Raw genomic sequence first — 27,359 nt, forward strand, 5'->3', positions numbered from 1 at the left:
AGCAGAGAGCGACGGACCGCTTCTGCGCCTCTCTGCCTGCAGTACCGATCTTCGGCCAGCAGGAGGCACCAGATAGCGTCCCGGCGCCCGCGCCGAGCCAGCCTGCTCTGCTCATGCGCGGATTCAGAACTGCAGCAACAGCTTCCGAGACCGTTTGCTCGTTAAGGGAAGCAGCGGAAACCCTGCGGAACACCACACGAAAACGGCAAGAAAAGTCACCCCGCTCCACTAACGCGGGAGGAACTGCCCTTCCGAACTGCGCACGTGCTAGTGTGGGCTTGAAAGCTGAGTGGCAACGTGAAACTACATTTCCCGGCTTGCCCTGGAAACCAACGTGGCTGAGCGGAAGCTAGTAGCCCAAAGACCACAACTCCCGGCATGCTGCGGGGCACGGTGCTCACAGCCACCTGACCCTGCGGATGCCCCGGAGCCAGCCCCGGAGCCAGCCCCGTGCTTTGTGACCCGCCCCCACCCCCGCGGCCAGCCCTGCTCCCCCGCCCCGCGGCTCCCACCCCCCCCCCAGAGGCTTTACCTGTCCCAGCCCCCCCGACACCCTTGCCTCTCCCCTGCAGGCAGAAGCAGCCCTGGCCATGCTTGCCAACCACTTTATCCATGTAGACCAGCCCCGGCACACCTACCCCAGGGAGCAAAGACAGCACAGGGCTACCCCACCGCTGCCTTCGCTTTCCACCCCCACTACCCTGGCCCAACAGCCTGCAGCCCCCCAGCAAAGTGGCCCCCACACACCAAGGAGCAGTCCACATCTATCAGCCCCCACAGCCTCACCTGGGGCCCTGCCCCAGGAACTGGGTACCAGCCTCTGCACCTTTCTCCCACCCACCCCACTATGGAACCTGCACCCACCAACACAGGGATGGCCACTTACCCACGGCCACAAACACAGACAGCAGCGCAAGCCAGAAAACACTTTATTAACTCATGCGCAGGACTCCCCAGAGGGAGGCTGTGGTAGGGTTCTCTGCCCATACGTTCTCCCCTTCCCCTGGGGGTGGGGGGGCACAGGGCTCCAGCATTGAGCAGCTTCACTCCCTCTGTCCATCCATCCCGCAGGGAATAGTTGCCTCCTGCAGCCATGGGCTCTGAAGCACAAAAGGAGGAAGGGCAAAGAAAAAGGACACAGGCAGCAAGAAAATGGACAGACAGCAGGGCAGAGCGATAGAACCACATAGGGAGCAGGACAGGGATGATCAAGAGGATTGGACAGGGAGCAGAACAGAGGCACAACTGCACTGGCCAGAAGGACCGAGCAATGGAGAAAGGAAGTCAGAGGCTGAACATGGGGGGTCTAGTGAGAAAGGAGGAAATAGGGAACGGCACAGGGAGAGAGACAGAAAAGACAAGGACAGGAAGCAGAACAGAGAGGGACCAGAAGCGAGAATAAACACAGGGACAGGGAGGGGTGTATCAGGAAACACCAGGGGCAGGGGAAGCTGGACATAGTGACAGAGAAAAGTAAGCTAAGGAATAACTGGGATATGCTTTGAGGCAGACAAAGACGAGGAAAGGGACAGGAACTGGGACAGAGGAATAGAGGGCAGGGAGGCATGAGAAAGAGGGAGAGAGAGAGAGAATCATGGGGGTTGTGGGGTGCAGAGAAAGGCCAGCACAGGGACATGGGGTTTGACTGGGAAAGGGGACAGGGAGCACAACAGATGGACTGAAATAGAGGGGTGGAGAGCAAGGAAGCACAATCGAAACAGTAGAGCGGAACAGGATGTAACAACACAGAAAAGCAGAGATAGACAAAGTGGGAAAAAACTGACAGAAAGAAATTGAGAGATAAATAGAATCATGCAATCATAGAACATCCCGAGTTGGAAAGGACCCATACGGATCACTGAGTCCAACTCCTGACTCCACGCAGGTCTATCCAAAAATTCAGACCATATGACTAAGTGCACAGTCCAAGCGCTTCTTGAACTCTGACAGGCTTCGTGCTGTGACTATGTCCCTGGGGATCCTGTTCCAGTGCGCAACAACCCTCTCAGTGAAGAGCCTAAGGAGCAGGAAAGAAAGATTGAGAAAAATCAAATACTGCTGGGGCAACAGGACTGAGAGATGGAGAACTGAAGTTCTTAGAGGGAGCGGGCAGGGGGAGAACACCGGAGCACTGAGACTGAGGGGTCTCAGAACGGGACAGAGATGAGAAAGGAGAGAGCAGTGTGCAGCAGGGTTGAGATGGCAAAAGAGCGTCAAGGGAAGGGGAGAAGGACAGAGGCACAGAAAGAAAAAGGTGAGCAAGCTGGACAGAGGGCTTGATGGCACAATGGCAGAGGCCATTGGACAGAGACATGCAGATGGGTAGGACAAGGAGCAGAAGGACCACAAGAGCAAAGAGCAGGGCAGATGAGGGTAGTGACACACTAGCAGGGGAGAGTTGGCATGTAATTGAGAAAGACGGAACGAAGGACAGAGTGGGGAAAAGAACGACAAGGACAGAGAAGGAAAAGCCTAGGATGAGCAGAGAGAGGAAGGGGAAGTGGGGGAGGGGAGCAGGATAGAGAGAAGAAAGAACCTGGGAAAGGCAGCAACACAGAGGAAAAAGGACAGGGAACAGGACGCAGTAAAACATGCAGATGGGAAGTGGGCCATACAGAGAGCAAACAAGCAGGACACAGAAGAGGAATGAAAAGCAGGCCAAACAGACAGATGGGCTAAGAGGAGACGGGACAGGGAAGGGTTGCAGATAGAAAGGCGAGCAAAGGCAGCCTGGGATGCAGAGCAGGGAGGGACACAGCCCCAGGGACCTGGTGCTTACCACAACTCCCGCTCTGGGCGCCGCCAGGAGGATTTCACGGTTCAGACACTTCTCGCTCGCTCTCTCTCTCCCCTGGCTTCCTCCTCTGTAAGAATCTGGAGGCTCAGCTGTCACCCAACCAAGAGAACACACAGGGGTGCATCTGCAACAACGGTAGATGGTTGTCCACAGCCCTTGTATTTCATAATCTTTCATAACAAATGAATAGTGGAAGAACAGAAAAGATACACAACGCGTCCACAAAAGCCTTTGTGGGGAATACTTAAAGGGAAACAAAAAATAGAAATATTAAGCAGCTAGTACATCAGTTTTGTTAACAGAGTAACATTAACATACTAGAAATTTCCACGTTCTTTACCCTTTACCTTGAAAATGTCACCCAATTCTGTCAGTGTTGACCATTACCATTTTTTTAAATTTTCATTTGGACATCTGAGAAAGACATTTTAAGTCCCTGTTATCGAGGAAGAAGAGAAAAAAAAAGAGGGGTAAGGGGGGAAGAGGCAAGAGGCACAGCCATTCCTTTCCTCAATAATGTGAGCAAAAAGCTCAGGCACTCAGCAAGAACATGCTTTGAAAGATGAAACAGAGAAGTAACTGCATGTTATTTAATCTTATCTATAGAATAATATGTATTTGTACCTGCTAATTTAATCATCTGCCAGTTTATTTTGCTACAGATGCTACAAAATGTATAAACCTCATGGTAACATTTTGTAACCGATGTGATCTTCAGAAGGAATAGCTATCTAAAAGAGCAAACAGAATCCCATTCATTGACAACCATCTGAACTTTTATTGTATAAAAACCGTCCTAGAAACATTCCCTGGGATGCTTAACATCAGAATCTTTCCATTCAACTTGAGGCAGAACAAGCCCTTACTGTGGATATCTTCATCTGGCTCTCCACTGCTAGCAGGCAGAATAGTACTCTAATACTGTCCAGTACACACTGTAGTCTACTTGCTTATAAATATTTACTGCAGGCAGATTTGATATTCTCACAAAGATATCAATGAAAAATCCACCCTTTCTTTCAGAAAAAAACAAATAAGACACGGTAAGAAAGAAAAGCTGAACATAACGGGATGTGGTCCTTTACCAAGGGACAAATCCAATATTGGTCATGTGACCAAACAATACTTGTGCCGAGCACTACACCAGCTATCGGTACAAGCCAAACACACACGAGCCTCAATTTAAAAAAATACATTAATTTGTATTATATGGAAATAACAATCTACAGTTTAGATGCATTTAGATTGCATTGGCTTAAGGACTGCCTCCTTCTAAATGCATGGGGGGGGGGGGTGGGCATGCATGGGAACCAATCTCAAAAATCTGTTGCCTAACAGGATATAACCCTTCTCCTCAATAGGTAAGTTCTTCAAAGCATCATTCAACTTTTGGATTTTACCAGCCATAAGGGGATTGTCCTACTGGCATGAGTTGGGGATGTTTCCCTGTTTGCTTATTTGATGCTGAAGTAAATTTTCTGCAAGTACAAGTAACCCAGGATGTTAAGGAAAGTAAGCTAAGGTACTGTCTGCAGCATAACATTCGTACAATATTGTACCCGAGGGGACCACTCAAAGCCTACAATTAGTGAACTAATACATAGGGAGGCCTTGGAAACACAGTTTATGTTTTGCAAAGCTCTTTTCCTATCGAGAAGACCTTTTATTCAGCATCTTTACTGAAATTTAGGCTACTTCCTATTCGTTTTGGCAAGTTAACCCTCGTAGAAACCAAGAGATTTTAATCTGCAAAGCATCATTTATAATTCTTGTTCTACGACTACAGGGAATTTCAATCTGGACACTATTGAATAGAAAAGTCTGGGTCTGTTTCATGCAAATCAAGTACCTAAACCACAGACAGGAATCTGCAGAAAGAATACTTTAAAAAACGAATTTAAAGAGAGGTATAATTTTTAAGGAGAAGTATAAACTTTTCCAAAATTTCTTCCAGGAGTTCCATCAACACGACAGCTAAACGAGCTGTTGAAATTCACGTGCAACAGAGAGAGAAGTAACATGTCCATGCCATTCTTCTCTAGCCACAAAGTCTTCTGATTTACCCATGATGGAGAACATCAGCACCTTTAAGGTAATGCATCCCCAGATATACATCTTTACAGAAGAGCCAAGCAGTATAGCAACAAACACTGCAATGACTGTGGTAAAAGTTGAACCAGGGACGTCTCTATTATCCCTCTAGGATACAGCAACTCCATACAGTTATGGGTCAAATGCCACAGCTTCAATGGAAGACAGACAAGGGCCTCAAAGGTCCCATTTCTGTCTGCGTACCAAGTTCTGTTGGAAAGACCCCCAACCACTCAATTCCCAATCAACTTTGCCACAGCCAGCGCTTATCCGGCAAATTTGCTTTCTCTTGCTGTTCAATATGTGCCTTAGACCTCTTTTATGGCACACAGTTCAAGCTAAACTCTTTGGACACAATAAATAGATAGATAAAAAGAAATTTCCTCACAAGTTTTTCGTGACCAACTACAACTACCATACTGGAAAGCCCTACAAGCATTTGCTTATTTCTGTGATAATTCTTAAACCTGAAGTGGGACAAAGTTTAGCCTCTCGTACCAAAGACTGAGCAACAAAGAGTTTGACAGGCCAACTAATTCTAGTTCTAAGAAGTTACTACAACTTCGCAGGCACTATGCAGCTTTCCTTTGCACTTCCCAGCTCCGAGCCGTTCGCAGTCCTGCAAATTCAATTAAGCCTTTGAGTCTGGGACACGGAAAGATTAAGAGCACACTTGGAGTTCACCTCAAGGTTGCTGTGACTTACCTATACAGTCAGGACAGACAGGCTACTCCTTCTCCTGGGAAACCTGTAACTGCAGCATATCAGCTGCAGCTTTTCTCATTTTACTCAGTGTGTCAGCTTCGCTCACCAATAAACCTCACAGGAGTCCTAGCGGCAGGGAGATGCTTCTGCTATGGTGAACCGCAGAGAAAGGAGAGAACTGGTTTTCAGAAATAGGGAGAGGAAAACCTCCGAGACACAGTACAACAATCAAATGCAGCAAGGACCTGTTCCCAGCCACTGCACCCCCCACCCCTCCCAGACAGATGCTCCCAGGAGGCACCCACAAAGGCTCTCGGTCGTCTTACCGCTGGCAACCACACACGCAGCCTGCAGGAGCCCGTGCCTCCCGACGCGCACGACCTGGCCCCAGCTGAGGGAAAGACCACCCCGCAGCCACGCGCCCTGGAAATAACATGGCCGCCCAGCAGCACAGGACGACAGCTCCCAGCATGCCTCGAGATGGAGCAGCCCACCCAACCCCGCGGGGACTCTGCCACACACACCACCCCACCACCTCTCACAGCTCGTTCCTCCCCATCCCCGCCGCCGCCTCAGGCCGCTCTTTCACCCTGGCCGCCAGACCTCCTAGCATGTCTAGTCTGGTCCGGTCCGGCCCGGCACGGCCCCCGCCCACACAAGGGCCCTTTCCCCAGAAACCGCCGACCACGCGGTGCTCCCGACCGCCGCCTTGCCCTGCGCGCCATCCCAGGACGGCCCCGACCATCAACCTCGTCGCGGCACCCCGCCTCGGCATCCCGTCCTGTCCTGAGCCGAGCCCGAGCCCCGAGCCCGGCGCGGCTCCAGCTCTGGAGAAGGTCGCCGCTATCTTGCCGCGGGCAGGAACACTACTGCGCATGTGCAGCGCCGGCCCTGCAGTGCCGCCCGCCTCTCGCTGCTGTTGAGCCGGCCAGCTCCGCGCATGCGCGGAAGCTGAGCAGCAGGCACGGCTTCCTGGAGAAGAGCTGATGTTGAAGCTAAAAAAAAAAACAACAACAACAAAAAACACACTTAAAGCTTTATGCGTTTTCACAATTTAGGGCAGAGGTTGCCCCTTTGTTGTTTGTTTGGTTTTAAGAAGGTCCCAGTACGTTTGGTCCTCTCTTAACAAAGCTTGTAGCTTACTATCTGGTGCTATCTTACTATCTTCTCTAGTCTAAGGGAAAATCGGCCCTACTATAAAGGTAAAAGGACTTTCTCTTTACTTGTTTGGAAGCAACCTAAATAAATTTCTAAGTGCTTTCTGCAAAATACAAGCTACTGGAAAACTTAACCACAGAACAAGAAATTTCTGCTGCAGAACAAAATTATGCAGTGCTGAGGCACACGCCCACTCTTTAATCCCAGTCCTTTTGGGAAAACCCATTAGAGGCAAATTGATGCTAGACAGGTGTTGTGGTTTAATCCGGCCGGCAGCCAAGCACCACAAAACTATTTGCTCCCCCTCCCCCCTCCCTCTCTGGAATGGGGGAGAGAATTAGAAAGAAATGAAAGCCTGTGGGTTGAGATAAAGACAGTTTATTAGGACAGAAAATAAAGGAAAATAATAGTAATAATGATAATAGTACTACTAATAATAACGTGTACAAACCAAGTGATGCCCATTGCAATTGCTCACCACCTGCTGACCAACGCCCAGCCTATACCCAAGCAGCCAGTCCCCCCACATGAATTGTGCAGCATGACATCAGATGGTATGGAATACCCCTTCGGCCAGTTTGGGTCAGCTGTCCTGGGTCTGTCCCCTCCCAGCTCCTGCTGCACACTCAGCCTGCCTGCTGGCAGGACAGAGTGAGAAGCTGAAAAGTCCTTGGCTTAGGGTAAGCACTGCTCTGCAACAATTGAAACATCAGTGTGTTATCAACATTATTCTCATCCTAAATCCAAAACACAGCACCATACCAGCTACTAGGAGGAAAATTAACTCTATCCTAGCTGAAACCAGGACAACAGGTAAACTTTAGAAGGGAGTGTGTGTTATACTTAAGAAACATCTTTCATTTTACATCCAAGGTCCAAGCTGCTCGTGTGCTCGTGTTTTGCCGGTGACTGCCACCCGAGCTGACTAGGAAAGTCACAGTCCTTTCTGAAGGTGTTTAAGAACTTGGTGCAACTTTTTTCTCAAAGCACAAATACCTCCGTGACTTTAAAGCATATTCCTAAGCATGGTTTCATTAAAACATTTTCAAAATTAAGAATAACAGAAAACATGGGCATTTATCAAAAGGTTGTGGGCTAGCTGCCCCAGATGTCCCTGAGCGCCAGGCAGACTCTTGCTCGCTTCCCCTTCCAAGCCAGGTGGGGGAAGAGAATCAGAAAGGCGAAAGCAAGAAACATCACGGGTTGAGGTCAAGACAGCTTAACAGGTACAGCAAAAGCAAAGTAAAGTAAGGAGTCCAGCATCCACCCCAGCCCCCCATCTTTGCCCCATCTTTTACTGCTGAGCAGGTCCTTGGGAAGTGTGTGTGGTGGGGGGGATAAGGCAGGGACTAGGAATGCTAAGTAGAAGAAAAAATGAGTGTTGGAGGCCTCAAGCATGCACAAAGAGTGTAAGGAGGGCTCCTGAGAGGATAGGGGAACAAAGGGAAAGCTACTTACCTCTGAGAAGCTGTCCTCAGTCTTCATGCCACAGATGTTTGTCTTGCATGCTCAGTGCACAAGTTAGGGGTCCCCATACGCTGAAGGCTTCTTCCCTCTGAGAAGTACTCCCAGGCTTTCTTTCAGCAGATGATGGCTTTCCCAGGGACTCGCCACCCCACACAGAGAGATCCCTGCCCAGGCATTCACAGCCTGCAACACCATGTGCATGCAGCTGTTATCAGGAAGATGAGTGACTTTACAGCCTGAACGGCAAACAGCAAGCATTTCTTTACGTCAGATTTCAGATCATCATCTCCCTCCATAGGAAAGGGAAAAGTTGCTCCTGTCAGTTGCTCCACCTCTCCTAACATCTCCCTCCCCCCTGCATCTTTCCCTGTGTATTTTGCTGCTCTCGGGTCACTGCCCACCTCCACCTTCCAGAGCAGCTCCTTCTCATCGAGTTCTCCTTCCATGTCCTGTCCCCGGCTGCTCCCACAGTACTCTTAACAGTGACATCAGCTGTCACTTGAAGCTCCTTCCCTCTCAGTACCCGCTCTGCAGCTATCCCTATCGTGGGAATGGCAGACACCCCTGCAGGACATTCGTAACCAACAGGCTGAAGAACACGCTAACCAGAAAGTTTTTGACAAGAGATTACAGAAAGAGTCGCACCTCCATGCAACGCATCCCCCTTTCCAGAGATACACAAAGACATCACAGGTGACCTCTCTGTAACTTTTTCAAATTCAGCAAGGGTTTGCAGTGAGTGTAACGAAAAATAACATTAGAAAGAGAAGACCAGTAATCCTGACAAGTTCCCTAAGTCAGGAGAACTTGCACAATTACACTGTTCGCTAGAATAATTTGTTAGTCTGTTTCCTTTTGAAAGCCAAACAAGGAGGTGCGCATTCTACTCTTTCCCATCTGCATTCTTATGCTGGTTTAACCTGGCAGGTGGCTAGAGTGAACGGCCGTGTGGTTCTTTTCCTTGTCATGGCAGCATGAAAATTCCTTTGGCAGCGTTGTACGTACACCCGATCTCTGTTTTCCAGGAAGTGATGCTGTTCTGGATTTGTATGAGCCGAGAAGGCTTCTTCCACCTGTGAACAAAATTGGCCAACAACGGTCACTGAAGTTACTGAAATGCTATGGTCGAGATTTACATCTGCCGCTGGCCCAGGAGGCAATGCAGATCTCATGGGGTGGCCAGCCCGTACCTCACAGGTGCTTACTCCAAGCTGTGTAAGGGCACATCTGCTAAGTAAAGGGATGGGAATCAATTGGACCGTACTCCTTCCTCTCCCTCAATGCAGTTTAGCTGATGTCTTTCTCAGAATTCCATCCTGTCTCTTTGCTTTTTCTGAGCTCTGTGGAAACTAGAAGCAATGAAAACATTTGCCACAATAAAATATCATGTTAAACGTTGTGTTGTGTTCCCCAGTGACTGCACACTGTGATCTAATGAAAGGGTGGCAGGGATTGCCCCAGGGAAAGAGAGGAGGGGTCAGAGCACACGATGGAGAGTCATATAGATGGATGGAGTCACAATGAGAGATGAGAGAGTCAGGGCAGTGAAGAAGAACACGAGAAAGAGATGGAGACGGGGGGGTACAGGGAGGTGGGATAAGAAATGGGGAGGGCAGAACACTCACTGCAGCTTCTGCTCCAGACACTGCAGGGAGGATTTTGTGGTTCTCATGCTTCTCGCTCACTGTCTCCCCAGGCTTCCTCCTTTGTAAGGATCCGGAGGCTCAGCTGTCACCCACCAAGAGAATATGCAGGGGCGTGGCACACCTTAGGCGAGCCAAAGCGACAGTGACAACACAGTAGCTGTGCAGCAATCAACGCGGCTGCCTGGCACACAGGACTACAGCTCCCAGCATGCCGCGGGATGGAGCAGCCCTCCTGACTCCGCGGGGACTCCCGAACGCACTCCCCCCAGTTCCCCTCCTCGCTCCCGCCCCTCCCTTCCCCGCCCCTTTTCTCCCAGCTTCACCCGCGGAGCGCAGGGCTGGCACGACGCAGCCTCTGCCCCGCACAAAGGTCCGTTTCCCCGGAAGCCGCCGACCGCGATGGTGCTGAGAACGGCAGGCAGGGCTTCCCAAACCGTTTTCTTGGTGATGGAAGCAGCGGGAACCATGCGGAAAGCCACACATGGAAACGGCAGAAAAACGCACCACACGCCGTCTCGGGGAGGAAATAACTACCCTGAACAACGGGCCGCTTTTGGCCTGGAAGCCGAGCGGCAATGCGAAACTACGTTTCCCGGCATGCCCCAGAAGCCAGCATGGCCGTCTGGAAGTCCGGAGTGCAAAGACCACGACTCCAGGCGTGTTGAGGGGCAGGACGCCTGGTCACGTCTACAGCGCATGCGCGGCGCCTCTCCACCTGCAGTACCCCTTTTTTGTCAGCAGGTGGGAGCAGAGAGAGAAGGGCCGCTGCGGCGCCTTTCTGCCTGCAGTATCGCTGTTCGGCCAGCAGGAGGCACCAGACGACGACGCGGTCCACGCATGCGCAGAAGGAGAACGGCAGGCATGGTGTCTCATACTGCCTGCTCGTTAAGGGAAGCAGTGGGAGCCACGCGGAACATCACGGGAAAACAGCAAGAAAAAGACCAGAGAAAGAAGGTTTAGTGTCAGAGTAATATATGGAGAAAATGAAAGACAGGAAACAGGACGGGGCTGCAGAAAGAGGAAAAAGAACAAGGAGAAGGATATGGACATTTTTGGAGAAGGAGAGGGACAGTCACAGAGAGGAAAAGAAAGGGACGGGAAGTAGGACAGAGATGGAGAAAGAAAAAATAGCAAGGGACAGAGAGCAAAAAAAGAGAGATACAGAAGGACAAAAAGACCACTACAGGTAAGGGGATAGGGAGGGATCCCTGGAGGTGTTCCAGACCAGGTTAGATGAGGCCCTGAGCAACCTGATCTAGTGGCTGGCATCCCTGCCTATGGCAGGGGTGTTGGGACTAGATGATTCTTGAGGTCCCTTCCAACCTAGGCCATTCTATGATTTGAGTAGGCAATCGGCTAGAGAGCGGGGGGAGGAATGCAAGAATACAAAAATAAATAAATAAAAAACATGCAAGAAAGCAGGAAGAGTGACAGATAAAGGGAGTGACCGGGAGTGGATGATAGAGAGGGACTAAAATTAGAGAATGATGAGAGAAGAAAAAAAATAAATGGAGAAGTTATTTGCAGAGAGCAGGACAGAGGGATAGAGCAGAGAGAGTGGGAAGGACGGGGAACAGACCAGAGGAGAAATTTGCCTAGAGAAGGGCACAGAGAAAGAGGGACACAGAGCAGGATGGTGACGGAGAAAGAAAAGACTGTGCTGGGACAGACGGAGCAGGGAGGAGGAAAATAGGGACAAACAGGGAAAGACAGGCAGGTAGAAGGACAGGGGAGAAAGATCAGGACAAGCAGCAGAATGTATAGAAAGAAAAAGAAGGACAGGCACTAGGACAGAGGGATTGTGGGCAGGGAGAGGGGGAAGAGAAGGATGCACTTGGGGAAGGGAGGGAGAATCATAGAATCATCAGGGTTGGAAAAGACCTCCAAGATCATCTGATCCAACCATCGCCCTACTACCAACGTCACCCACTAAACCATGTCCCCAAGCACCAAGTCTAATCTTTCCTTAAACACCCCCAGGGATGGTGACTCCACCACCTCCCTGGACAACCCTTTCCAATACCTGACTACTCTTTCTGAGAAGAAATGTCTCCTAATTTCCAACCTGAACCTCCCCTGGCGCAGCTTGAGGCCATTCCCTCTAGTCCTATCGCTACTTTTCTGTGAGAAGAGGCCGACCCCCAGCTCCCCACACCTGCCTTTCAGGTAGTTATAGAGAGCAATAAGGTCTCCCCTGAGCCACCTCTGCTCCAGACTAAACAACCCCTGTTCTCTCAGCTGCTCCTCATAGGACCTGCGTTCCAGACCCTTCACCAGCTTCGTAGCCCTTCTCTAGACATGTTCCAGGGCCTCAATGTCCTTGTACTGAGGGGCCCAAAACTGAACACAGTACTCAAGGTACAGCCTCACCAGAGCAGAATACAAGGGGGCAATAGCCTCCCTGGTCCTGCTGGTTACACTATTCCTGGTATAAGCCAGGATGGCATTGGCCTTCTTGGCCACCTGGGCACACTGCCAGCTCATGTTCAGGCAAGTATCAATCAGCACCCCCAGATCCTTTTCCTTTGCACATCTTACAATCCACTCTGCCCCAGGCCTGTAGAGTTTCATGGGGTTGTTGTGGCCAAAGTGCTGGACCCAGCACTGAGCCATGTTGAACCTCATCCCATTGGCCTCTGCCCATCAACCCATCCTGTCCAGGTCCCTTTGCAGAGCCTTCCGACCCTCCAGCAGATCAACACTCCCCCCCAACTTGGTGTCGTCTCCAAACTTACTGAGGGTGCACTCAATTCCCTCATCCAAATGATCAATAAAGGTATTAAAGAGGATGGGACCTCAACACCAACCCTTGGGGAACACCACTGGTGACTGGTCACCAGCTGGATTTCACTCCATTCACCACTACTCTCTGGGCCCGGCTATCCAGCCAGTTTTTAACCCAGCAAAGAGTATACCTGTCCAAGCCATGGGATGCCAGCTTCTCCAGGAGAATACTGTGGGAGACCATGTCAAAGGCCTTGCTGAAGTCTAGGTAGACTACCTCAACAGCCTTTCCCTCATCCACAAGGCGGGTCACCCGGTCATAGAAGGAGATGAGGTTGGTCAGGCAGGACTTGCCTTTCATGAACCCATGCTGACTGGGCCTGATCCCCTGGTTGTCCCGCATATGCTGCGCGATTGCATTCAGGATGACCTGTTTCATCACCTTTTCTGACACTGAGGTCAGGCTGACAGGCCCGTAGTTCCCTGGATCCTGCTTACGACCCTTCTTATAGATGGGCATCACATTAGCAAGTCTCCAGTCATCTGGGACCTCTCTGGATGACCATGACTACTGATAGATGATGGGAAGTGGCCTAGCAGTCACATCCACCAACTCCCTCAGCACTCTCGGGTGGATCCCATCTGTCCCCATGAAGTAAAATCAGTGATGGAGGAAGAAGAAATAGGGACACGGAGCCCTATAGAGAGGTAGAGAAAAAAGTCTGGGGGCATGCTAGGCTTGTCAGGTGGGGGGCCTGGCGAGGAGGGAGGGTCCTCATTGGGCATGTAGCTGTCTGGGCAGGGCAGGGTCCCTCCTGCCCGCCAGCACTGGACTGGGCTGTAGTTTTACCATGCAGTGCACCACTGTGAGCTCCAACTATGTTTGCTGGCCTAGCCCTGCACTCTGCTTGTCCCACCTGTGCCTTGCTGGGGCAGACCCCGTGCCCAGTCAGTGCCCCAGCCCTGAGTGCCGTCAGTCTGCCAATCTGTTTGTCTGTCCATCCAGCACTGCTGCAGGCCATGCTGTGGTGCACCTGAAGGAAGGGAGAATCTCTGCTCTGGCAAGGTGTTTTCTGGCTCCCCAGCTAGGATGCGGAGGCACATCCTGACCCCTGTGTGTGTGCGCTGAGCCCAGGCTGTGCATGGTGTCACCAAGTCCAGACCATGCACAGCACTCTCACCAAGACCCATCCATGCACATCATCCCCCTCCCCACCCCACCCCCAGCACATAGCGCATGCCTGTGGCCAGGATGTGCACATCTGCCTTTCACTGCTGTTCCAGCCCAGGTACCTCTGGGCTACAGGTTGCTCTCATTCCACATTGAAAAGTAATGCCAGGGTCTGTGACCTATCACAGTGTGTTAGGTCCCCTGAACTCCTAGATCTCCCAGAGTGTGCAGGGTGGGATAGGGCAGGCTGAAAGGCTAGGGAGAAGGAGGTTACACCTTTTTCCTGAGGTGGTATGGTGGGAGGACAGGGAATCTCACTGCATGCCTTTCTAGACGCTTCTGACCCCTGCAATCTAACCCCCCACCCCACCCCACCCCACCCCACCGCAGTTCCCCACTGCATGTCACAACCCCTCCATGTTTGGTCACTCTATTCATTGTCCAGCTTGGGGAAACATTGCCAGAGAGGGAAAGAGAGGGCTGGGGAGCCATAGAGAGGAAAAGGCAGAAAGATGGAAGGGCAGAGAGAGGGAGTGCTGAAGAAAAGTGCAACAGGGAGATGAAGGCAGGAACAGGCAGAGAGGCAGGCAGGGATCTATAGGTGTGGGGGAATGTGGAGAGGGGCAGGGAGGAATCAGGTTGCTGACAAAGAGGACCAGAACCCGCTTGCCCTTCCTCTATTATATAGCTTCTGTCACTTGAATGTCATTTACCTAAGACAATACCTTGGTGTCTTATAGCTCCTAAAACGGAAGACCTCAGAGACAGATAGTGTCATCACACATAAATGTAGGCATCATACTTTTGGTTACATATAGACCCTGCATTATCTATTGGTGATCTAATCTGGCAAAGACTATTAACAAGGATCCTTCCTTACACGAAGAAACAGTATTTCTCTTCTCTACAGATAGACGCAGCTTCCAGTTTACTCAATTTCATTCTACTCTTCAGCTGGTTTACCCTTTTCTAGTCTCCTCAAATTCAGCCATGGCAAATATTACACTTTTTCCTTCACACACATGCTGATATAATAACAAAGCTAAACAGAGAAGACAAAAGCAGACCAAAGACAAATGCAGTCAACAACATCCATAGAGGGAGAACAGATAGCTCTGTCTTCATGCTGTTCCTGGGCACCATGCATGTACCACAGCCAATGGTATGGGGGAGGGCCTGCTCCCAGTATCTGCACATGCACAGCACCAAAAGCACTGGGCAGTGGTAGCATTGAGGGGTCAAGCATTGCACCTCAGGTGCCTGGTGCACCAATGTGGCCACTCAGGAGGATTCCCATGCCTCTTGCAGTCCAGTGGCTGGGTTACCCTTTGTTTATAAACTTAATAGTTGCAAAGTCCAGGTTGTTCTTCCAGGAAAAGGGGTCTGAAGCATCTTGCCAGCCTATCAACTACTGTGACTGGCTAGGTTTGTTTCTAGTCATTGTCTCCATGTTGTTTTGTAAGGTCTCTGCCTCAGCATATTTTGTTTCCAGCTTTCCCGTTTTTCCTCTAGTTTCCCTTCTGCCAAGGTCCCTGATCAGTTAAGTGTGCTGGAATACACACTCTCAGCTGCTCATGTCCTCATCAATTAGTGTGTCCCTAATACCCTTACAATTTACCACCAGCAGCTTAATTTCAACAATGGTAGAAAATCCCTAAGCCCCTGATGTATCAGCCAGGCCTTCTCCACAGCTGCAGCTGCCAGCAAGATGGAAGTCTGAAAGTTCATCTTGCACATGGGTGAGATGGGGAAGCCAATGTGTCTGCCCATACTAAGGCATAGGCCTTCAAGAGGGTCCATGTGAAGTCCTTAGCAAGTCCCTGCTAGTGTGGCTGTGCTGCCGGCTGGGGTAAGGGTTTAACTGGTGTAAGGGCGTATCAGGTTGCTTCTCCCTTCAAGGCAAGCAAAGAACTAAGTCCATGAGGAGGGAAACCTAAGAGACATCTCTGAGCTATGACAGAACAGCTTGGGTTAAGCTTGCTCAGCCTGACCTTCCCTCTTTTAACTAAATCCCAAACCTGAGCCCAAGACCAACCCCAGCTTTAACCCTAATCCTTGCCCCAATACCAAGTGGTAACTTCAACCCTTAACATACTAACCATATGCCCTAATCATAAACCTCTAACTGAAAATCCTCACCCTAACTCAGAGAAGTTGTGGAGTTCCCATCCTTGAAGATACATGAAAACCCTAAAGTGCTGAATGCAAACCATAGCTGTAGATTCTATCCTCATCCTCCTAATTCTTATTGGAGGCAGTTAAAACACGCCTCAAGACTGTGTCCAATAAGAAAGAAAGAAATAAGGATAATTGAAGTAGGCAATTCCCTTCTGAGAGGAACAGAGAGCACAATATGCAGAGTAAACCCTCATCATAGGGAATTCTGCAGTCTACCTGGAGCCCGGATCAGGGATATAACCAGGACACTCCCTCATCTGGTGCTCTTGACAGACTACTACATGCTGCTGATCTTCCAGACAGGTGGGGAAGAAGCTGCATCCCATAGTCTGAGGGGAATGAAGAAAGACTTCAAGGCCTTGGGGCGTTTGGTGAAAGAGTCTGGGGCGCAAGTTATTTTCTATTCCCTCCTTCCATTTTCAGGTGATGACATGGGATGGAATATAAGGATACAGTCCATAAATGCTTGGTTATGAGACTGGTGCTACAGGCAGGGCTTTGGGTTCTTTGATAACGGCTGGTTTTATAAGACACCAGGCCTGACAGTAATACATGGGAAAGGTTTATCTCACAGGGGCAAAAGAGTTCTGGGACAGGAATTAGCAGGGCTCATCTGGAGAGCTTTAAAATAGATTTGAAGGGGAATGGGGTTGTAGCTGGGCTTGCACCAGTCGGGCAGTGCGCTAGTATTGATGAAGACTGGGAGGCCTCCCACCCCCCTAGGGTAAAATTGGCGTGCTCAGCTCACTCCCTGAAATGCCTGTACACCAATGCACGAAGCATGGGGAATAAGCAGGAGTAGTTAGAAATCCATGTTCAGTCAGGAGTTTATGATCTGGTGGCAATTACAGAGACATGGTGGGACAGCTCACATGACTGGAAAGTGGTCATGGATGGTTATGTCCTTCTCAGGAAAGACAGGCCAGCAAGGCAAGTTGGTGGAGTTGATCTTTACATGAGAGAGCAACTACAGGGTATTGAGTACTGTCCAGGGGCGGATGAGGAGCGAGTTGAGTCTGTGGGTGAGGATTAAGGGGCAGGCTGGCATGGGTGATACTGTTGTGGGTGTCTATTACAGGCCACCAGATCAGAATGAGGAAGTTGATGAGGCCTTCTACAGGCAGCTGATAGCAGCCTCGCAATTGCAGGACCTGGTTATCGTGGGGGCTATTAACTACCCTGATATTTGCAGAAAGCCTACTCAGCCAGCCACCCACAGTCCAGGAGGTTCCTCCAGTGCATTGGTGATAACTTCCTGATGCAAATGGTGGATGTGCCAACTAGGAGAGGAGCGCTGCTGGATCTTATTCTCACTAACAAGGAAGGTCTGGTTGAAGTGGTGAAGGTTTAGGGCAGCCTTGGTTGCAGTGACCATGAGGTGGTGGAGTTCAGGATATCATGTGGCAGGAACAGAATACCAAGCAGAATCACAACCCTGGACTTCAGTAGGGCCGACTTTGACCTTTTCAAGCAATTGCTAGAGGAAATCCAATGGGACAGGGTACTTGAAGGTAAAGGGGCCCAAGATAGTTGGTTAGCATTCAAGGACTGCTTCTTCCAAGCTCAAGATCAGAACATCCCGACCCGTAGGAAGTCAAGAAAGGGAGCCAGGAGACCTGCATGGTTAAACAGGGAACTGCTGGGCAAAGTCAAGTGCTTCTTTGTCTCTGTCTATACTGCCGGAGGCTGTCCTGAGGAGCCCTATACCCCTGAGGCCCCAGAGGAAGTCAGGATAATGGAGGAGTTTGCCTTGGTTGATGAGGACTAGGTTAAGGACCAATTAAGCAATCTGGACATCCATAAATCTGTGGTCCTGATAGGATGCACCTGTGGGTGCTGAGGGAGCTGGCAGAAGTCATTGTTAGGCCACTCTCCATCATCTTTGGTAAGTCGTGGGGAATGGGAGAGGTGCCTGAGGACTGGAGGAAAGCAAATGTCACTCCAGTCTTCAAAAAGGGCAAGAAGGAGGACTCAGGTAACTATAGACCAGTCAGCCTCACCTCCATCCCTGGAAAGGTGATGGAATAACTTATCCTTGGCACTGTCTCTAGGCATATCAAGGATAAGAAGGTCATTATGGGCAGTCAACATGACTTCACCAAGGGGAAGTCATGCTTAACCAGCCTGATAGCCTTTTATGAAGACATAACCAGGTGGATAGATGATAAAGCAGTGGTTGTGGTCTATCTTGATTTCAGTAAAGCTTTGACGCCGTCTCCCACAGCATCCTCGCAGCTAAACTGAGGAAGCATGGTCTGGACGATCGGGTAGTGAGGTGGACTGTGAACTGGCTGAAGGAAAGAAAGCAGAGAGTTGTGGTCAATAGGATAGAGTCTAATTGTAGGCCTGTATCTAGTGGACTCCCTCAAGGGTCGGTACGGGAACGAGTACTATTCAATATATTCATCAACAACTTGGATGAGGGAATAGAGCTCACTGTCAGCTAGTTTGCTGGTGACACTAAACTGGGAGGAGTGGCTGACACACCAGAAGGCTGTGCTGCCATCCAGTGAGACCTAGACAGGCTGGAAAAGTGGGCAGGGAGAAATTTAATGAAATATAACGAGGGCAAGTGTAGAGTCCTGCATCTGGGCAAGAACAACCCAGATATCAGTATAAGTTAGGGACTGACCTGTTGGAGAGCAGCATAGGGGAAAGGGACCTGGGGGTCCTGGTGGACAGCAGGATGACCATGAGCCAGCACTGTGCCCTTGTGGCCAAGAAGGCCAATGGCTTCCTGGGGTGTATCAGAAGGGCTGTGATTAGGAGGTCGAGAGAGGTTCTCCTCCCCCTCTACTGTGCCCTGCTGAGACTGCATCTAGAATATTGTGTCCAGTTCTGGGCCCCTCAGTTCAAGAAGTACAGGGAACTGCTTGAGAGAGTCCAGCGCAGAGCCACAAGGATGATGAAGAGAGTCAAGCATCTCCCTTATGAGGAAAGGCTGAGGGAACTGGGTCTCTATCTCGGAGAAGAGGAGGTTGAGGGGTGACATCATTAATGTTTATAAATATGTAAAGGGTGAGTGTCAGGAGGATGGAGCCAAGCTCTTCTCAGTGATACGCAATGAGAAGACAAGGGGCAATGGGTTAAAGCTGGAACATAGGCAGTTCCACTTAAATGTGAGAAGAAACTTCTTCTCGGTGAGGGTGACAGAACACTGGAACAGGCTGCCCAGAGAGGTTGTGGAGTCTCTTTCTCTGGAGACATTCAAAACCCATCTGGATGCATTCCTGTGTGACCTGATCTAGGTATTCCTGCTCTGGCAGGGGGATTGGACTAGATGATCTTTCAAGGTCCCTTTCAATCCCTAACCTTCTCTGATTCTGTGATTTTGTGATTCTGAGATTCTGTGATTCTGTGATTCTATTCTTCTAACAAAGGGAACAGTTCCAAGGTAGATTTTTGTATATTTTTTTTAATCCTTTATATACAGAGAAAGCCAAATAGGTTAGAAAACAACTATCGTCCCCTTTACAGAGATTTCCTCTCTCCCGCACCCTCAGTTTTCTTCCCTGTAGGTTCTGACAAAGGCACATACACTGTCAGCATGGTCTCACAAAAAACATGCTTGCTGCAGAGCCAAAAATAAGTGAAATCATCCAGCAACAGAAGGACATAAAAACCGAGAAACTGCGAACACAATGCATGTCTGCAACTGAGTGTAATGATAACATATTGGATATTTTTTTGTGTCTATTACAAATAAACTTAGAAAAATTCTTTACTTTCCTAAGAACTAAAATTAGATATTTTTTTTCTGTATGTCAGATGATACTAAAAATGCAGTTTTACATATAGCTAAGCGACAAAGGTACAATAGAGCGAGGACTTGTAACAGATACAGGACAGGTTTAATAGACGTGCTTTTTTTTTTTTTTAAAAAAAAAAGGTCTGTCTTCCTTAGTACAAAGGGACAGCAGAATCCAACAGCGTATGTTCATAATAATCCTCTGGACAACTGAGAAATGTTTGCCAATATCCAGGTTGTGATTCCTCTCAGCAGCTCTAAGACTGCAGATGGGTACATGCCACTGGGACCCAGAGTGTAAGCCCCCTTGGCAAAATATTGGCACCTAGGCTAAAAATGATCAGTCACTTTCTCAAGCTCTAGCGACAATCATGACTAAATCTTCCTTGACTTAGATGAAAGCTTAGACACTTTGCTAAGTATATATATGTACATCACGGAAGCTAAAATATAAGCAAGATTAATCCCCCTCCTAATGTCTAAAGTCTTCTTGTTATAGATCTGCAAGTTCTTCCTTCTGCACAGGAATCGCATACATAACTGTGGCATAGGCACTCTGCTGAACTTTTCCTGCATTCTCTTACCTTCTCTCTCTCTCTCCAGATTCAAAGGAGCCTCTGATTCTGACCTTACCTAACATCAGTGAACAAGAAACAGTTGGCTCAGTTTCTACCCATGCTACATGGCTCAGTTTCTATCCATGCTACATTACTCATCCCATCATCTACAAAGACGCATAGTCATTTGTGGCAACACTGATCTATAGTATGAACTTCAACAATTGCATGAACAGCAGAATTCACAAGTCACCTTACTGAGTTGCCTTTTGCTTCTCAGGTTTTCTCCCCAAGAATAAAAAGAATGACCAATAAGGATGTGTGAAGCAACAATACTTAGGATCATCTTCACATACTTCATTTATTCAGTTGTATGAGAGCACAGTAGTAGGAATTACAAGGAATGTAAAAAAGATCTGATATCTCAGGTAATTCTTTTTCTTTGAGAACATGACTGGCATGTTTTCTCTGATTACTGAAGTTGCTCCTAAACTATTGACTAGTTTGGTAAAGAGTACTTTTATCAAAGAAAGCTGCAAACGGCAGCATTACTGACAGTGCAGCTGGGAACAGAATAGTCATTACGAGCCTTAAAGACTGTTGTTTCTTTCAGCTCTCAAGTTCTTATGGATAAAGCTACCAAGGCTATCAGAGACTACCAAATATGAGCACATCTGCAGCAGACAAGCCTGCTGGTGTTTATGATCTAATATCATGACAAGAACAGGGGATGTTACAATGTATTGACAGTTCTCTCCATTGATAAAAATTCGTAGCTCTTCTTTTGTACACATCTGATATTTTCCACAGCCCATCGCCCCTTTCTCCCAGTGCTCTTTGCAAATTTAGGATTACCTTTAGTCCATTGCAAAGTGACAATCTGGGGCACAGAAGGAAGTAATTTGTGTCTTGAAACTTGCCCTTTAGAGTTTAGGAAGTCAAGTTGAATACTGCTACACAGACCCAGGTTTTCTGAACCTCCCCTGCATATGTGTGTCTGAGTTTCAGTGCTTGCACAAGAACACGGACTCAGGTACACACATATAACAGTTTCTTTCTGTTCCTACTTCCACATGTATGCTTATGGAAATTTTGTTTGTTTTTTAAAAACCTCTGTCCTTCCTGGTATGTGTACACTCTTCGGTCTATTGGCACACCATTTTCTCCCAGCTTGATTTATACACTGTGACGACGGTTGTTGATCATGGCCACAATGTGTGACAGATCCAAACTTTTCATCATAACCTCCATGAACTCCTCGTCTTTCCTTGCTCCTTCCACAAATTCATCCAGAGAAAGTTCACCTGTGTCAGGCACAAACAGAAGACCTCAGAATCATGCCAATCCACATTTGAACAGTAAAAGGAGTACAGTAATCTGACATTAGGGACCACGTAGTATACATACACTGTTCTCAAGCACCAAGAGGCCTGAGAGTCATTTTAACGTTATTTGAAACTTAGCCGATATCCAGGAACTACAACTCTCACATTTTTCCCTTGCAAGGGAAAGAGTACATTACAAAAAATACAGGAAGTCTGTGGCTAAAGAACAGGGTCATAGATTCCTATTTATAAAGCTGGATTAGTCTGCTTCTTTTTGTTGTAACCTGTCATACTGCTAAACCTGTCCCATAATTGCTGTTTTTCATGTTAAAAGAAGTGACAGTAGGAATTGTGCCAGTCAGAAATAGGTTTTCTGCCCTAAACTAATAAGATCTTGTTGAGGGAAGCAGCTCAGCAGAATTCGTCTGGAATAACAAGAGCGTATGATAAGGTAAGCACATGAAGTAGCAAGGAAAGAAGTACCTCTCAGGGACATGCAACGATTACAGTGCCACTGAATATCTTTTGGCTGACTGGTCCATAGCACTTAAAGTACTTGCTGTACAGCCTGTAACAGTCTGAGTGAAGGAATTCGGAACTTCAACATTAAATTCCAGTTCTTCCTTCTCCTGTTGCTGAAAGAGTTAGGAGCAGCTGGGAGCACCTGTTAGCCCAGCCCACTTCTAACTCTGACATAAATTACACAGAAACATACAAAAAGGAAGGAAAAAAGAAACCCTACAAAACTAACGTGGAGAAAATTTAGCTAAGAATTAGTACCAGGGAACAAATTCTATAGTACTGATTATGTATGATTCAAGGAGAAAAGTGTCTTAGCAAAACTCATGGAAAATGGATTCATGTAACAAGCAAATATAAAATGAAGAAGCGTAAAGTTCAAGAAAGAAAAGAAAACATGGATCTCTCTCTTTAGCACTGAAACTATCTAAGTAGGATGACAGACATAGCATTCTCACCATCTCCATTCACATCAATTTTGTTGAAGACTCTGTTGGTGAACTCTTCTGCACTAGTTTCATGGTCACCACCATTGATAGCCCGAATAGCCTAAAAGAAAAGAGCAAGAATGGGAAGCTGCCTATTGACTCCCAGAACAATAGACTACTCCATTGCAGCCTGTCAGTCTAGATTCAGAACAAGGTAGTCATGCATGGTACCTTTCCATGCCATAATCATAGGAAAAACACAGCAGACATCATCTGGCCTTATGGTTTGCACTGAAGGGTAGGAAAGAAGAGTGGTTCTGGAGCATGTAACGAGCAGTTAAAACCAGAGGACTGCCCTAAATCTGCTTAGGTAGAGCTTAAGCACTGCAGATATGGCAGAATCAGGATCACGGCCACTTACCCAGATCAAACATACCTAACTTAAGCCATCTACATTCACAGATATAAGATGGCCATCTATGCTACCTCTAAACAAAATAAGAATATTGATAGACACATTTCCAGAGACCAATTTACTCTGTACTGAGAACTATTAGATGGATATCATGAATGTCTCTCTACAGATGCCCATTTCAATGCATCCACTGCAGCCGAACCTTGCCAAATCTAAAACTAGATTATCATTTTTCAGGTGTGAAGTGAAGATGGAATAAATTACACCTTCAGAATCTGAGAGATTAAAAGCAAAACCTTCAAATTTATCTGTGAAGCACTGGATATAAAAAGATCACTCGCAGCCCTTTGGGATTTCATGCTCCACACAGAAAATCTTGCTAACAGTTCATATTATCTAGTATAATTGCGAATGCTATGCATTTTTGAAGTATTCCACACATGAATTGATTGAGAAAAGGCATGAAAATACTCTATTTTCTATGTGAATCTTCCTAGATCCCTCTGTAGTTAAACATGATACAAAGACACAATTTAACTTCCTTACGTGCCTTGTTCTTTTGATAATCCACCTTCTAGTACCCTATGGTGCACTAGGCTCAATAAACACTGTCAAACATTCTCTGCATTTGACATTCTGAAATTCTTTACTATGAGGGCAGTGAGAGAGGTTGCCCAGAGAAGTTGTGGATGCCCCATCTCTGGAAGTCTTTATGGCCAGGTTGGATGGGGCTTTGAGCAATCTGGTCTGGTGGAAGGTGTCCCTGGCCATGGCAGGGGGGTTGAAATTTCATGATCTTTAAAGTCCCTTCCAAACCAAGATGTTCTATGAGTCTATGCAGTAATATATGCTATGGTGGTAAAGAAGACTGCTAAGTCTGCTTATTGGACTATGGCTTTTATAGAAGATGTCAACCATGATCATCCATGTGAGGAACGTCAGAAGTCCTACTTGTGTGGGAAGGGAGGGGAGGGGAGGGGAGGGGAGGGGAGGGGAGGGGAGGGGAGGGGAGGGGAGGAGAGGAGAGGAGAGGAGAGGAGAGGAGAGGAGAGGAGAGGAGAGGAGAGGAGAGGAGAGGAGAGGAGAGGAGAGGAGAGGAGAGGAGAGGAGAGGAGAGGAGAGGAGAGGAGAGGAGAGGAGAGGAGAGGAGAGGAGAGGAGAGGAGAGGAGAGGAGAGGAGAGGAGAGGAGAGGTACCCCTGGAGACTCACCTTAATGATGTTGAGCAATTCATGTCGATCAATGCAGCCATTGCCATCTACATCATACAGTTTGAAATACCACCGCAATTTCTGTTCCATCTTCCCACGGAGAACAAGGCTGAGGGCAGCCACGTATTCCATGAAGTCAATATATCCATCCTATGGCAAAACAAAAACCAACTTGTGACAGGAACAAACAGAGGGAGTTGTGGCTCTGGAGCTGCTTTACCTTATTCCTGTGTAGATTTACAGCTAAAAGAGAAAAACAAATGTCACGGAAATGCATATGTATGTACAAGCTTTAGGAAAAGAATATATACACACTATTTTTCTGGTCGCCTTTAAGATCTCCTAAACACCTGGATTCCTGTACTTATGATCTATTACATGTCTAGGATACTCTGTCATCACCAACTGCAGATAGAACATGTCATTCCTCGTGGCCAGTGCTCTTTTTACAGTAAAGGTTTCTAATCCCTAGATTTAACACTGACTAAAATTTATATTAGTTAGACAAAAAAAAAAAGTGCATATGTTCCTCAGTGATTCTGAGTAACTACTTCAACAAACTGCAAAGGAAAAAAATGAAACTTTTATTTACTGAGGTATTTAAGCAAAGTCAGGTGCCTTTCTGGAATGCATGTAAATATATGTAAAATGCAAATGTTGGTAGACTAGCAGAGCACTACTGTTTTACAGCAAGGACCACAATATTTTAGAATATTCATTCAGGATCATTGTCATATTCCCATTACATGAGTTTTTCATAACTTCATTGAGCAAAATAACAGAAAACACAGATAACCAACTTTCAATATGGGAAGGAGAGGATAATTGTAATTTATAAAATAACTCCATTGAAAATTTTAATTCTTTGCCCTCAGCAGAGTTCTCAGAATGTGAATATCCAGGTAGGTGATTTCATCCAGTGTCGATATCTGTATTACTGCAGGGTGGCTCTTCCCCCGGGTGCTTTTGTTCCTTGCCATTGATTATAAAATGAACGTAGATTAAATGGCTATTAACAAGCTAAGATTAACTGATGTAGGTCCATCCCCACTGGTTGTCACACTCTTACTTCATTCCTCTTGAAATCATTTTCTTCGGATGATATCTTTTTATCTTAATATGATCTAATTTGAATTTGAAACTTTTATTAAAACATTGTTCACTGCATAACTTGGAGCTCATGAGGAACTTTGGACAGTGCAACGTTTTTGAACAAATATTCAAATCCTTAAACTTCTCAAGAAATGACAGAGGTAAAGGGAAAAGCTTGTGCAAGAACTGTAAACATGTTGGTTTAGTTTATAAAACTGCTTCTCATCACCATCACTATCCTGGGCACTGAGAACATTAGAATGAGAAAGAAGATTCTTTGATGTCTGCAGTCACTTGCAGTCATTAAATCCACCACAATATCTCAGCAACCCTAATGGAGTCTAGCTGCTCCTCTCTTACCTTTCTGTAGTAATTTTGCAATATTCTTTAGCATTCCTTAACTCCATGTGCCTTCTTACATTGTCCAAACTGCCATTCCTTCCTCAGTCCCCAGCCTTTCCTTCTTCAAAATTTACCCTGAGATTTCCCACCTGTTTCACATGTCTCAGCACCTAGTTCCTCCTTGATTCGGGCTATTTCAGAATGTTGGAACACAGAGCAGAGCTGAATTTTCCTGTGTTGCTGTATGAGCAAATTTATCTGCCATTGAGATTACAGGCCTGCAAGCACAGGATGAAGTATATACAGATAAAAAAACAGGCAAAAATGAGGGGCATTTAATGATTAAAGACATTATGGGAGCTACTGTTTTTTACATGAGACAGCCAGAGGTCACCTGTCACAGTGAGAAATACTACCTGCCTCCTAGCTGCTGCTATGTGCTCTACCTCCTACTGCTCAGGAGAGCCATTGAGACAGATTGTCTCCCCATGCAAGATTAATTTCATCTGTGAAATAACTGGAAATTACTTCCTCTACAAATGTTATAAAGATTTCTATTGTCTTTGAATCATGTAGTCTCTACTATCTAACATGCGTATTTTTGAAGAATAATAAAAGGCTTTAAGCTCTAGATTTCAGCATCATCTCTTTCTATTAGCATTTTGCTAGTCAAACAAGGCCAAAACAATTAATACTCTATAAGGAATTCTTAAAATTCAAGGGTGAACTTGAACAAGGTAGTTAGATAATGAGGTGTTATTACCTATGGTTGTTATCTATGCCATTATCTATACATGTTAATTTTCCCCTTACATTCTGCTACTTTACATTGACATCCCTCAGCAGTTTTGAAAAAAACAAAAAATAAAAAAATACAGGGACTCCCAAAAGTTGCAAGAGTTGGTTTACTTCTAAGCAGTACAAAGTATTTCATTTCCTTGCTGGATAACTCACCTTATTCATATCAAATGTGCGAAACATCTGCTCAATGTATTCATTGGCCTGTGGATCCAGCCCTCGAAGCCCAAAGAACTGTTTAAATTCATGCTCTGTCAGCTGTCCAGAAGGACACTCCGTCATGAACTTTTTGTACCAGTGGTGGATCTCAACAGCCTGCAGATCATCCACTGTGGAGCTGCTATTGTTCCCCATATGTACGTGTGTTCAGAAGAATGGATGTTATAGGAATGATCCTCTTCGTCCTGTAGCTCTCACAGCAATGCCCGTTTGCTCCTTTCCACATTCAACATTAGTCTTAGATAAGTACAGATCTAACCTTCCCCAAGCCAATTATAAATGTTAATCTTCTTAAATGCTGATTTACAAACCTGAAAGTTTCAATGATACAAACAGTCTTCTTAGAATGGAAAGAAGGTGTGAGATAATCTAGTAAATCACTGCTATTTCAGGAGACAAATCAGAAGGGGTGAGTAGGTTAAGCAGATACATCAGGAGCTACGCTGGTTTTGTACACTACCCTATTTTTAACATTTATATAATTATACATGAAGATGAGAGGAAAAAGCTACAAGATGGGGGATTTGATGTGAAGATCTGCTCCTCTAACTGGATTTGAGTCTTCTCAGCTAGAGAACTTGAATAATTTAGAGTATAGGACAAAAAAATTTCACATAAATGACCCCTCATAAGTATTAGGCTATGTGGGAAAAACCTCATCTCCACACACATGAAGTGGCATAGAAGAACAGCAGGTGGGGGAACCAAATTAGTCTCCTGATCTGGCTAGCCCCAGAAACACTACAGAGGGGCAATCAACCCATAAAAG

At 47.0% G+C, this 27,359-nt stretch overlaps 2 protein-coding genes across 3 annotated transcripts; both read right to left on the reverse strand.

Annotated features, from left to right (window-relative positions):
* Window positions 1-920: 920 nt before the first annotated feature.
* LOC121063654 lies at window positions 921-10,723 on the reverse strand. 2 transcript variants are annotated; one of them, XR_005816129.1, is made up of 5 exons: window positions 9,844-10,723; window positions 9,409-9,567; window positions 8,210-9,291; window positions 2,780-6,588; window positions 921-2,017 (listed from the first exon to the last, which is right to left on the reverse strand). XR_005816129.1 is itself a non-coding variant. In XM_040544298.1 (4 exons), the coding sequence occupies exon 4, from the start codon at window positions 2,972-2,974 to the stop codon at window positions 2,018-2,020; it is 957 nt and encodes a 318-aa protein (XP_040400232.1). In that variant the 5' UTR covers window positions 2,975-6,588; window positions 8,210-9,291; window positions 9,409-9,567; window positions 9,844-10,705; the 3' UTR covers window positions 921-2,017. The 2 variants fall into 2 exon arrangements, 1 of the variants encoding a protein (XP_040400232.1); XM_040544298.1 differs by having other exon boundaries at window positions 921-6,588; window positions 9,844-10,705.
* A 10,674-nt stretch (window positions 10,724-21,397) lies between these two features.
* On the reverse strand, window positions 21,398-26,742 carry LOC121063661 (guanylyl cyclase-activating protein 1-like). The gene is made up of 4 exons (XM_040544314.1): window positions 26,528-26,742; window positions 24,140-24,289; window positions 22,545-22,635; window positions 21,398-21,546 (listed from the first exon to the last, which is right to left on the reverse strand). The coding sequence occupies exons 1-4, from the start codon at window positions 26,723-26,725 to the stop codon at window positions 21,419-21,421; spliced, it is 567 nt and encodes a 188-aa protein (XP_040400248.1). The 5' UTR covers window positions 26,726-26,742; the 3' UTR covers window positions 21,398-21,418.
* Window positions 26,743-27,359: the final 617 nt, after the last annotated feature.

This window comes from Cygnus olor, chromosome 1 (assembly GCF_009769625.2).
Source record: "Cygnus olor isolate bCygOlo1 chromosome 1, bCygOlo1.pri.v2, whole genome shotgun sequence".
Taxonomy (NCBI): Eukaryota; Metazoa; Chordata; class Aves; order Anseriformes; family Anatidae; genus Cygnus; species Cygnus olor.